Source organism: Arvicola amphibius, chromosome 7 (assembly GCF_903992535.2).
Source record: "Arvicola amphibius chromosome 7, mArvAmp1.2, whole genome shotgun sequence".
Taxonomy (NCBI): Eukaryota; Metazoa; Chordata; class Mammalia; order Rodentia; family Cricetidae; genus Arvicola; species Arvicola amphibius.
This window is the reverse complement of record NC_052053.1, coordinates 8,757,601-8,771,369: the sequence shown is the minus strand read 5'-3', so window position 1 is coordinate 8,771,369 and position 13,769 is coordinate 8,757,601. Positions and strand designations below refer to the sequence as shown.

The window sequence follows — 13,769 nt, the reverse complement described above, 5'->3', positions numbered from 1 at the left end:
ATCAAAGCCTTTTAGCATATCTTGCAGACATAATACTGTACTTACATCAAGAGCCACAGACTGCTTGGCCCACGACTTCTTCACCTGATCGTACATAATTGTGTTGTTGATACCAAGGCCACAAAAGATGACAAAAGCCTAGGACGCAGAAAGCCCATTAATTAAAAACCATAATAACTCACAGACAAAATCTAATATGAAAGCCGTGGGCCACCAGAGACAGTTCTGAAAATATAATTTTATTGTGCTCAGAGGTGGGCCTCAGGGAAATGTGCATTACAGTTCTTAATTACTATTGTCACGTAAGAGCTTTACAGCTCACATTGCACATGAGGAGAAAAATCATTACTTCAATGACACTGTGAAGAAATAATGTCACACATTTGGAACCACACGATGTGTTTAAATGTGATCTTAATTTATGTGGGCAGCGGGCTGATTTTAATTATTCTATTTTATTTAACTAGAAACAGCCCTTTTCAATAGCAAGGTTATAAAATAGTTTGGCCAAGACAGTAAGAAAAAGAAGCCATGAGCTGAGAGAGCTAAGGGCAACGAGACTGACTTGGAACCAGCTGCTAGCACAAAGATGCCGGGAGGAAGGATACTGATAACTCGGTGGGCGGACTCAGGCCCAGTCCATGAGAAGCACAGCAAAGCTAATGTCTTCTGCTGTGACACAGGGAACCGAGCCTTGTGGACTAAAGAACACAGGGAACAAACACCTGGCGGGGCTGGCTAAGGGTCCCATGACTGGACACATGTGAACAAGACAGGGATGGTACTATCAGACAGATGTGGAGGGGATTAAGTTCTGCAACGAGACTAAGACAGAACTATCCAAGGTCACAAACTAATCCAATGAGCGGAAGCACAATCAAATTTTGCCTTGTGTTTATATAGTCTTTAAATCTTCCTCTTTGCTGGTACCCTGTTTAACTACATTAGAAAGATTAATGTTTACCCTAACGAATGCGGGCAAGGAAACAGCTGGCAATTTGGTTCTGGCCCTTGGCTTTTAAGTCTATTTACTCACCTCAAAAAGCCGCTGGTCTGCATCATCAAAAGGTTTCCCATCCAGTCTGTTCAGCACTTGAGCGACCCCTGTTGAGGGAAAGTGGGGACAGCGGCCACTGTGAGTACTGGGCATTGTGTCACCGGGAGAGAATAGGCCACAGCCAATTCTATGAATAGCTTAGCACACTCATTCAACACGCCTCCACGTTGGAGGTGTGATGTAGTTGGCAAGTATATTCGAATATGTACACACTGTTTTACATATATCACTGCATCTATTTATCTCTGTATATAATATCTAGTCCCCCCCCACACACACGCTTTGGTGTTTGGGAGGGGCACCGTGGCAGAGTGATTAGGAACCTGGATTTAGGTAGAACCTTAGTTCCAATACCAACTGTGTGACCACGAGTAAATGCCCCGTTTTAGTGATGAACTTCCTCATCTACAAAAAGAGTTAAAATATGAACTACCTCAAAGGATTATGAAGATGTGAAATAAGTCTTAAATTTTCAACATGCATACTCAAGACATACAACATGATATATTGGACACACATAGATCAAAGCAAAATTAGTTCTGCTACCTACTACCAATGGCTCACACACTCAACAGTCTTAGTTTATGAGGGCTTTCTCTTTCCAAATACATTCCCGGCATTCTACCAGATGTGTTGGTGTTTGACTTCCAAAAAAAAAAAAAAAAAAAAAAAAAATAATGCTCTAACTGAAAAACCCCCAGTGTGTTCCCATTTAGCAGAAATATACAAATAAAATAGCTATGATTCGCCAGGCAGTGGTGGCACACGCCTTTAATCCCAGCATTCGGGAGGCAGAGGCAGGCTGAGCTCTGTGAGTTCTAGGCCAGCTTGGTCTACAAAGAAAGGCCAGGGCTACACAGAGAAACCCTGTCTTGAAACACCAAAAAAGAAAAAAAAAGAACTCTGATTCTAAAGTGATCCTGTATTTTTAAAAATACCTAACTTCCCCTGGTGAACTGACTGGATTCTCAGCAACATATAACTAAATGAAAAGTCCTTAGCATATAAGAAGAAAACTACAGCCGGACTTTGAAGTAATAGCAACGTTTATCATTAGGATTGAAATGTAGGATTATATGTGAGGTTGCCATTCAGTTAATATGCAATTGTTTTCTATGGACATTTTCTCTCCTTTAAATATGGATATATCTAAAACTTTATGTATGGTGTAAAGTAATTCCCCATTTGTATCCAGGCTCAGCTTCTAAGATCCTAGAATATTCTTTATGCTTAATAACCTACTGATGTATTTGTACAAGCTAAGCAGTCCAGCGGGAAAGACATCCTTCAGAAAGGCATAACTTGGGTTACAAGTGTATCTCAGTTGTCCAGTGTTTGCCTCGTGAGCAGGAAGAGCCACCTGAACTGAGGGTGGTGACACACACCTGTGAGCTCAGCACTCAGATGCAGAGCCAGGAAGACCAAAAGTTCCAGGAACGTATAAAGCTCTGCCCACCCCCCGAAATCTGACCTTGACAACACTCCCAGGGCACCAAGTCCTTGGTTAGGCAGTACTATCTTAGGGTGTGGTAGAGAGAAGCAAGGTTGTATGTTACGTACCAAATACATCTATCACCTTATGTCTCTTAGAAGAAAAAAAAATCACATTTTATTGTATTTTCATAGTTTTAAGTAAGTCTCTCTCCTTCATGATTGCTTAAGCTTAACCATAAGCTCTTTCTTCGCCTGGGTATCTGTATTGACCTTGCTATTTTTGTGATTGAGTTGTTTAGTTTTGTTGGCTTGGGTTAGGTTTGGGTTTTTTTGTTTGTTTTTTGTTTGTTTGTTTGAGGCAGGGTCTCCTATAGTCCCAGGATGGCCTTGAACTCACTGTGTAGTTGAGGATGACTTTGATCTCTTCCTACCTCTATCACCAAAGTGCTGGGTTTCAGCTATGTGCCATTATGCCAGGTCCCGACTCTTTTTCTAGGTAAAGGGAGACGGCAGGTAGGGAGAAAGATGTCGGAAGCTGCTTTTGCCTTATTTCCTTGTTGTGGGAAAGTGTCTCTTTAGAGACGTGCCAGCAAAGTTATGTGTCCAACACCTCTGCACCCACACTACGTGTGAAAGCTCAGACATGGACGTAGACATCCTCAGAAAGTTAGGACTCCTCAAGTTTAATCTTGATCTCTTATTAACTATAAGTTTGTGGCTGTTTCAGTCTCTCCTCTCCTCTCCCCCCCTCTCTCCCTAATTCCATCTCTATTCTTCAATGTCTGCCATGTAAAATAACAAAGTTTAGATGGTAGGCTTCTGAGAGCCCTCCCAGCTTTGGAATTTACTAGAGCTTTGAGCTCAGTAGATAGCTGTTCCTGTTCTAACGATGCCCATTTGTTAGTAGTCTGTGCTTAGGAATGGTAGAAGAGCATAGAGACAGAGCTTGGTAAGTCCTGGGGAGGCAGAGGACGGATGGTTGTTATGAGCCCTAGGCTAGCCTGAGGTCATAGGCAACACACACACACACACACACACACACACACACACGCATACTCACACACACAGACACACGCATATAGTGTCATATGTACAGGCCTGGTTCCCGTTTTTAAAAGGTGTCTCTTGCCACACAAAGAATCACGTGGGTAATGTCTTACCAATTATTTGGTGGTTGCTGTTCCAAATAGGGACACAGAGAACAGATCTTATGTGAAAACCAGATATCTGGTCAGCCTAGGGTAGAAAAAAGAAGCTAATTATCATTAACTATTAACAACCCATGGAAAAGTTATTTCTATACACAACACCAAAACATTTTTTGGGACAGGATCTGACGCTACCCAGTCTAGCCTTGAACTCACCGTTTTCTCACCTTAGCTTCTAGAACAGAGTGCCATGACATCCATTATACCTAATCTTTTAATAACACACACTTATTCTTCTTTTTATTATGTCACAATGAGCAGCACAAGAAAATCGAATTCAAACAGAATCGACTCGTTGAATAAATCAAACAATGGAAAATTGGCCTGACTTGCCCAGTTCCTGCAACCATAGAGAAACGGGCCACAATTATGGCACCAGACAAGTATTCTGCAGTGGATTCTGGGTAATTAAGACATTGTGATTAACCCAGTAGTCAGTGTTTAATCTTTGACTGGGCATACTCATCGGTAAGAATGTTTGAACCTACAAGGAAATGTTTTATAACACAATAACTTTTCTTTTCTTCAAAACAGGGTTTCTCTGTGTAACTTTGGAGCCTGTCCTGGAACTCACTCTGTAGATCAGGCTGGCCTTGAACTAACAGAGAACCACCTGCCTCAGCCTCCCGAGTTCTGGGATTAAAGGTGTGCACCACCACTACCTGGGGCACAGTAACTTTTAATATTACATGGTTTAAGATTTGTTTTTATTATTTTAAATTATGTGTAGGTCTCTCTCTCTCTCTCTCTCTCTGTGTGTGTGTGTGTGTGTGTGTGTGAGACATCCCTGAGCTGGAGTTACAGGCAGTTGTGTGGCACCTGATGTGTGTTTTGGGGACCTGAACTTGGGTCCTCTGGAATAACAGTGCCCTTCGCTGCCAAGCTGTCCCTCCAACTCAATACTACATATTTTTAATTTTGCTAAGTTGTTATGAATGTTGTAAAATCCCATTACAAAAATTTTAAAACAGAAACTGAGAAAGAAAAAAAAAACAATGAGAAAGTTCAGAAGAACTGAGCTCTAACAGAGATCAGGTATGAAAATCTAACTGTCAACTTGAAATGTCTGAGGTCAAGTTTTATATCTGAGTGGCCAGAGAGGCCCTGGCAAGTTAATATGACAAAAGCCCACCCATCATCCGATCACTGTAGCCGGAAGAATGAGAGAGCAATGCTGGACAGATATCTTAATAGTCACTAATAGTTAAGAGCTACATTTTTTTTTTTTTTTGGTTTTTCGAGACAGGGTTTCTCTGTGGCTTTGGTGCCTGTCCTGGAACTAGCTCTTGTAGACCAGGCTGGCCTCGAACTCACAGAGATCCGCCTGCCTCTGCCTCCCGAGTGCTGGGATTAAAGGCATGCGCCACCACTGCCCGGCAGAGCTACATATTTTTAAGAGTTAAGAACTATGTACTGAAAATTTTGAACCTGGAAGTTAATTCACAAATCTAATTTTATATTTGATATCATTTTTGAAAAAATAATTTTCTGTGTTGGTTATAAAGGTGAATATGCGTGCGGAGAGATGCAGAATTCACAAGGATAGGGCCTGCCTGTCTTCACGAAGCACACTGCCATCGAGAAATAAGTCACTTCATGGCTCCTTCCTCTCCGCTGAACCAGTACCCGGACTTCTACCAACGGAAACTAGGCTGCTTCATTTAAAACAGGCAGAAAGTGACTCACTAAGTGTACACTCTTGTGTGGTTGGCTTCTTTTCCAGAATACTGTACTTTTGCGGTTGATTTGCTTTGGCTATGTTTCACAGGGTGTTGTGGTCCCTGTCCGACTGTCACCGCTAATTCATCCCACTCTTGTGGAACACCGACTTGATTGCTTCCAGCTTTCTCCCAAGTAATGTACTTAGGGATGTTCTTGTCCGTACTTCATACACATGTGAATGAATTCCTTGAGCCTGCAACTGTAATAGAATCGCTGGATTGCAGGCACAGAGGCAATGGGTGCATTCCAAAAGGTTCCCGAAGTGTTTTTTTTACCAATCAACAAGGGCGTGGATGTTCAGCTGCTTTACACAATCACCCTTCAGTACCGTCTGGTGCTTGTTTGCTTTGTTTTGTTCTGGTTTTTAACAGTCCCAGGGGCTGTGAGGTAGTTCTCATGGTGAAAATACTATGAGCATTGCTGATAATCAGGAGAACCATTTACCTTGGCTTGTCTGTTTCTGGCATAATCATCACGGCCTTTGTACTTTCAAAGCATCCTCATGCAGAGTACACACCGCCTGGTTGCCCCACTGAGGGACAGCGAAGCTGTGTGGCTCCTTTATGTTGTCTACATCTATCTTCTCCTTCATAAAATACCGCTTCAGAGGTGTTTTTCCTACTGGGTTTTCTGACTTTTAAAAATCAAATTTAGAAAATTCTGTTCCACGTGATGAACAAGAGCCTCTCTGTCAGAAATACAGATTAGAAGCGTCTTCTTCCTTCAGTGACTTATTCTTCTACTCTCTTGACTTTGAGTTAGAGGCCCATGATACCATTTTGCAGTATCACAGGCTTTAATTTATGGTCAGGACACTTTAGTATCTTATTGGAGAAATCTTTCCCCACTCCTTGCTCAGGGAGATTGTCTCCTATTTTCTCCATAGATTTTCGGTTACTTTAACCGATAGTCCAGTTTTCGTGTAGAATGCGAATCATGGGCTGAAGCTTTACAATGAGACAACACAGACAGGTTTTTAGGAATCCCAGTCTAAACATGATCTGAACAAGAACAGCACCCACAGACACGCTAATGTGGAAGGGGGTTAAGCTTAGGGGCCTCACCCCTAGACAGAGAACTAGAGGCCCCTAAGGAACATTGAGAGTGGAGAAGGAGAAGAACAATTGGCTATCTATTACCAGAGGCTCCACCCTGAAAGCATACATATGAGTCACATTACACAGACTGAGCAGGGAGTATTGAGTATTTCATATTTAGAAACACACACACCACCACCACCTCTACCACCACCACCACCATGACCAGCACCACCACCACCACCACCTCCACCACCATCACCACCACCACCACCACCACTACCACCACCACCACCACCAACAACAACAACAACTAAACAAAAAGAGACAATGAATTTGAAGGGTGATGTCAGGTCCAAATTCTGGTGCTTAGACAAAAGCCAGCGCTCCTCAGGAATTTACAAAACTGGTTCTCCTCTACCAAGGGAGCCATGTCCCTCCCACTGACAGAAGGGACTAACGGCTGTCTCCCTGTGGTGCCCACTAGCATACCAGAGTGCATGGTGGCCTGCAGGCTTCCTCACTTGTCACACATTTCAGAGTCAGTGCTGCAATCCCGGTGCTTCTCGCCCTGCCCCTTACCCTAAACTTCTCCAGCTCATGGGCTTTTCTACCCCATTTTTCGATGTTCTTATAACGTTGCTGTTTCTGCTATGATGCTTTTTTGTTGTTGTTCCTCTCTTGGGCCTCTTCTCACTTTTGTCTTCCTCTTCCTTTCTCCTGCTCTCTCTCTCTCTCTCTCTCTCTCTCTCTCTCTCTCTCTCTCTCTCTCTCTCTCTCTCCTCTCCTGGCCTGTTCTGTCTGCCATACTTGTTCAGTCTACGGCTTCTTCTCCCTGCTTGGGGTCTTCCAGATGCCTCTGGCTGTGCTCCCTCTCATATATACAGTAAAAACTTACTCTTAACCATACCATGGAGTGGTCATATGTCTGGTACCAAAACCCTTAGTTTTTACGGTGGGTATACATGGGACGTTTAGGAGGGGTGAAAGAGAAGGGGAAATGGTATAACTATATTACAATCTTAAAAACTGTTTAAGTTACTTAAAAATTAAAAAGAGAATTCCAGATGCAAAATAAACAAACTAGAACAAAAAATAAAAGCATAAATCATTCATCCAGTATACCCTTCCCACAGATAGTTATTAATGCCTGCTATGTACATTGCAGGGTATTGGGGAGATAAAAATGAACTCAGTCACTATCCTTGAAGAACTCCGTCTACTAAAGACAGAAATAAAGATGAGAGATGTGTCCAAGCAGGCAATGTTCAGAGCACAGTATTTGAAAAAGCTCCAAAAGGACCACAGAGAAATCAAAAATAGCTTTAGACCCTTTAAAAACAAATCTCCGACAATGGCCATGAAGATAACATTTATTGGCTGCTCGCTGTGCGCCAGCTCTCCCTTCAGCACTTCCCTGTGAATTATTTTATACACTTTCCGTACAGATGAGGTAGGTACTGTTATCATCTGTGCTGATCAGATAAAGCTTAGAAAGATTAACTGCCTTGAATGGAAGAGCCCCGGCTCCCAGGAGGCCAGACAATAACAAACACCTCCATCAAAGTTATCTTCCCAAAGAACAGAATGGCTTCCTCCCTCCCCCTGAGGACAGCATCAGAATGAAGACAGCAACAGCAAGCAGGAAAAGGCAGCCAGACTAAGGGAGGCTTCCTGGGTATAACCTCTGTGCTAGTAGCCCCAGCCGCTCTAGAATAGTTGGGCTCACCAAGGAAGGTGTCACACAGCACTGGACAGACAGTGGTAGTCTGAGCCAGTACAGAACATCAGGTATGCTTGTCTCCCCCTGTTCTGGGACCACAGAAACCCTTACCTCATCTCTCCCATAAATCCCAGGTAGCTGAGGGATGCCTCACATCACAGAGTGCACAATTGGAAAGGAACATTCAGCGAGACTGCAGAGCTCTGGAGCCCAGGGGTGAGAAAAACAGACCTTTCTCTGGCTGCTTGCCAGAAGGAGAAATTTGTTCACCCATCGCTTTCAAAGCGTTATCTTCACCACCAATATTTCTTTATTCCGGGTATATGCGCTCCCCATCCATATGGATGAGGACATGGAGATGTTTGGTTTGAGTAAAGGTGGCTGAGGGGAACCTGGGAAATTGGAGGGAAACAAGAGGAGTTCACGTCGACCTTGGAACTGAGACGACAAAAGAGCGCAAGAGCTTTGCGTGGATAAAATCGTCAGGTCAGAACCTGTCCAGAAACATAAAAAATGAAGACTTGAGGAACAGAAACTGGGAGGACACACCACCTATGACTCAAAGGGACAGGGACGGGACAGGACTCCTGAGCCTATGATCTTCACCCAAGACTTTACGATGCTTCTAAAATGTAAATGTATTGCTACGGTCTTCTTGGAAATTGATTTATTAATGTGTACCTGGCACATAAGAAAGTATCAATAGCTTCTGATCTATTGATCCCATGTATAATAGCATGTATCTTATGGTAATTGTCAAAATTAAGCACAAAAACTTCCATATAAGAGTACAAACCACAGAATTATATATCATAATGCTATGTCAGAAATGGCATGAATATTCAGAAGTCAGTAAATCAGAGCACATCCAAACAACGGCCTGTTATGCATCTGATTAAAGTCATGCTACAGAATATATCTGGCCATGGAAAACATTTCCTTTGTTAAGTGATAATTGTGCAGGCATCTGTGGGTGTGCAAACACGTATATACACTGACAAATCCTCCAAAAGCCGTAGTCACAGTGATTCCCTCTAGATTGCTTACCCCTGACAGTTTAAAAGTGACTGATTCTAGTTCCTAAATTTTAAATAAGGGCTGTGAATTACTTACACATGAAGAAAAAAAAATTATGTTCAAAATAGAACAAACCGCAGGAGCAATGGCATTCAATAGCTTCGAGCGATCAAGCAGGATAAGAGTTCAATTTCTCAACAAGTGTGTTAATTAAAGGCAGACATGGGGAGGAGATAAAGGGGTGGGATCGGGAATAACAGTCAAGTGTAGCAGAGGAAGGTCACACTGTGAAAGCTGTGTTGTGTGGACCCACAGTCTTTAAACTGCTAACACTGGAGGAGCCGTGAGACAGCAGAGGAGGTTGTGTCTTCACAGTTCTCTCACAGTGGTTCAGCAAAGAGGATCTTCATAGCTAAGCGATCAGTGAATGGTATGTGGTGTGTGTGTGTGTGCGTGTGCGTGCGCGGTGTGTGTACATGCGTGGTGTGTGTGTATGCGATATGTATGCATGCATGCGGTGTATGTGTGTGTGTATGTGTGTGTGCGCGGTGGGTATGTGTGTATGCGGTGTGTGTATGTGTGCGCGCGCGCGCGTGTGCGCGCGCTCGCGCAGTGGGTATGTGTGTATGTGTGTGTGTGCAGTGTGTGTGTGTGCGTGCGTGGTGTGTGTGTATGCGATATGTATGCATGCATGTGGTGTATGTGTGTGTATGTGTGTGTGTGCGGTGTGTGTGCATGTGCGGTGTGTGTATGCGATATGTATGCATGTATGCGGCGTGTGTGTGTGGTGTGTGTATGTGTATATGCGGTGTGTGTGTGCAGTGTGTGCGGTGTGTGTGGTGTGAGTGATGATCACTTTTGATTTTTATAAAGCGAAAGAGAAGACAATTAAGAAAGGAGGGAGGGTACGAGAGTGTGAAGAGAGCAAAGCTTTTGATTTAAGATCTTAAGACATTTCTCTTACTGCTGTTAGTAGTAAAATAATGTTTATGGGAAGTCGTACTAGTCCGGGTTAGTTGATGGAAGATAGAAACTTGGTATTAAAGCCAATTTGCCACAAATTAGAATCACTTGAATAGGGAGACTCACCTGAAGAGTTTGTTCTGATTTGATTTGTCCTGATTGTGGGCGTCACCTCCCAGTAGAAGCCCAGATTAAAAAACAATATTTTAGAAAGAAGCCTGTCTTGCCCTTTGCTGACTTGGCCTTCCTCTTGCCCCCGAGTTGATTTATCCCTGCTGCTGTTGATTCCTTCACGTACAGTAGAATCAGCATTCCCAAGCTTTCCTGGTGGAAGAGGGAGCATAGACTACCCAGACATTTTCTGGGCTTCCAGCGCTAGACTGGGACTACCGCCTTATGAATTGAGTAACTGCAGGTCCCCCCAGAGAGAGATAGCTATTCTGGGACTTCTCTGAGTATTGAGGCAGCCAGAGCTAACAACCGAGAACTGGTCCTCAGCATCTCAGGTGTTTGACTATCATTTTTTTAAAGATCACTTAATAAATAACATATATATGTATATATATATGAATGAATTGTGTATACATACATACATATATACATACATACATACATATATATATATATATATATATATTCACCTCCTTGTTTCTGTTTCTCTAGAGCAGTGTGATTCTCATCCAGTGCACCAAGCCCCTTTTGGAGGTAGCATATCAGATATCCTGCACATCAGATATTTCATTACAATTCATAACAGTAACATAAAATTACAGTGATGAAGTAGCAATGACGTAATTTTCTGGTTGGGGTCATCACAACATAGGAACTGTATTAAAGGGTCACAGCATTAGGAGGGTTGAGAACCACTGCTCTAGAGAACCCAACTAAACATATTCAGATTTTGACATCACAATTGATTCTGTCTTTCTTTGTGCTTTTCTCGTTTATAATTTGTTTTACTAGAATGTATGTGAATGTTTTAATGTATGTAGAGTATTTTTACAATGCAGATATTGTTAACACTAAAGGAAATGCCTGTGAAAACATTCCTACCTTGTTCTGCAGATTTCCTACCTAATTATCCTGCACCATTAGAGTCTCTCAAATTAGGCTATGTGAGATGAGGCAGCCTTCCTAACAGGTTACAGTCTGAATAAATATACTCTATCAGGTACTAGCCAATTAAACATCTGTCCACTTAAATATTTGCCTACACCTATCCCCAAGGGACATTTCAAACAGACCCAATTAAACATGGTTGATGGTTTAGCTCCTAGATCCTTCAAAACAGACCTGTTATATTTTCCAACCTTCGTAAGGCAGACAGAGGAAGTGTAATCGGAACTGGTAACGGTGTGTTGCTATACTTTAATCTGTCATATGTTTCCTTTCCCTATTCAACATTATTCCCAGCTTCATGTGCTGGTGAGACCTAGTTCCAGTCCTAAGACTAGATAGGAGATCCGGGGCTCAGCCAGTCACTTCACTTCCCTGCAAAAAGGAGAGAATCTATTTTTTCTACCCTACATATCAGATTAGTTCTAATATTTTCTAGATGACCACCTACAAATGATTCCTTAAATTCTGAACAACAAAAAAGAAAAACTCAACCAACCAAGCAAACAAACAAAACAAGAGACAAAAAAAATCTTATACTTTGTGTTAGGTGACGGCTAGGTAGCCTGTCTGATTCTTTGTGTTAGGGGAGGGCTAGGTGGCCTGTCTGATTCTTTGACCTGTGGGGCTCACGTTTGATTTCACCATCCCTTCCACTCCCACCCATTTTATAGCTTGCTGTCATAGTAACCCATATCCTCCTAGACTCCCCACACCTCCTCCTTACTATCAGGAATTCTTGTGTCCACTCTCCAATCTTCCTGACCATAATCCCGCGTTTGAGAAAAGATCTGAAATAGTTTGTAGCGGGAGTGAGTGGCTGACAGAGGACAGCCAGAAGCGTGTGCACGTAGGCAGATCCACAGAGCGTTACCCCATAACAGATTCAGCTTTGCCGGTTCCTTTTCGCTAGAAGCCTAACTGACAGGGCAGAAGGTGTTCCAGAGAAGAGAGAATGCGTTGTCCTGCCAGGCTGGCACTCAGAAGTGCTCCTCCAGATGGCCTGACAGCCAAAATGGGCTCTAATGCTCTCAAGCAGCGGACCTCGGAGACTGGGGCCCCATTATCCTTAAGTGCTACATGACAAGGGCAAGGACTTTCGAGTTGTCTGTAGCAGGCTTTTAAAAATCAGAACTTCACAGAGAAAAATTGCACGGGATGGAAGGGGGAGGCTTAGGGTCAGATCCGGGTCATGAGCTTCTGTATTAACTCTGTTACTGGGTGTCTGTCTTGGCAGAGGGCCTCTGAATGATGGTGGGCTTCCTGCCACCCCCGTATTTATAACAAATGCAGAAACCACCAAGCCGGTTCCTGCATGAAGCCCACCTTCATTTCTAGTTATTTTCTGCTCTTCCCATTACTTAAAGAACCCTTTCTATTTAAATCATGAGTCCATCACTCATTCTTACTGTAGGCAGAAAACCAACTTCAGGTTGGATAGCTCTGGAAACTCTTCCTGTAGCTACTCAATTGGAAGAAAATACTAAACAAGCAATAAAAATATAAACCTAGATTAAATAATGGCTGGTGTTCTGTTCGTGTATTTGTGCCAGTGTCTTTTTTTTTTTTTAAATCTAGTGTGAAAAGAAGGACAAAAAGCATCATAGATGATGTCCTAGAGGGTAGCCCATCTCAAGAGTTGAATTCAGAAGCACGACGCCAAACAAACGTGAGGCTAAAATACTGTGGTCAGAATCATGCCTTTGGTCTGCTGTTGGTGTTCTATATGATGGGGTAAATAGATACCTGCTCATGTCTCCCCAGGGAAAGTTAGCATAATAAAGAGAAAAAGCACAAAAGCAAATTATACATTAGAAAGTGCTAAGATTATTTGGAAAAATCTAACAAGGTAAGAAGGGCAAGGAATATCAGAAGAACTGCCGTCTGAGGAGAGACCAGCACAAAGGCCTAAGGTGGATGGATACGTGAGTGGCAAGTTCCAGGAACAAGGCGACCAGGGTAGTTGGAACAACATTCGTAAGGACGTGGGGTAGACAGTGGTGCACCGGATCATGCAGGGAACTACAGACCTCTGAAATAACGGCAACTGGCTTTTTCTCCCGGAACTAAGGAGGCTGTGAAAAGCTGTGATGTGAATTACAATGTAGACGTGGCCGGCTATCGTGAGGAGGATAAAGTACAGAGTTTAGAGGGCAGACGGAAGCCGAGTCAGAGCAGGCGGCCGTGGTTATGAACTCGCCTGGAGATGATGGTAGCTTGGACCACCGTTATGAATGAGCGACAGCTAAGTGGTGAGAAGGGACCAGGCCGACCTCTTCCGAACCAGTTGTCCAACGGGAGTGAAAGGCAGCTTCGTGCCTGTGCAATCCCTCACGTAAGCATTAGGAAGAACTGAATTACCTTCGTAGAGACAGAGAGACACCGGTATTGGGGAAGAAGATTGAAAGCTTTGTACATGTTACATCTGAGGTATTTATTAGAGAACAATGTGTATATCTCAAGATACTCTTGCAAATATTATTCTATAAGAA

At 43.0% G+C, this 13,769-nt stretch overlaps 1 protein-coding gene across 1 annotated transcript in view; it reads right to left on the bottom strand.

Annotated features, from left to right (window-relative positions):
- Nucleotides 1-13,769, bottom strand: part of Pde11a (phosphodiesterase 11A) — a 309,344-nt gene that overhangs the window by 136,222 nt on the left and 159,353 nt on the right. Inside the window, exons 7-9 of the mRNA XM_038336971.1 lie at nt 3,652-3,727; nt 1,037-1,104; nt 46-138 (exon numbers count right to left, since the gene is read on the bottom strand). Coding sequence (XP_038192899.1) covers nt 46-138; nt 1,037-1,104; nt 3,652-3,727 — 237 coding nt within the window. The remainder of the gene's footprint in view (nt 1-45; nt 139-1,036; nt 1,105-3,651; nt 3,728-13,769) is intronic.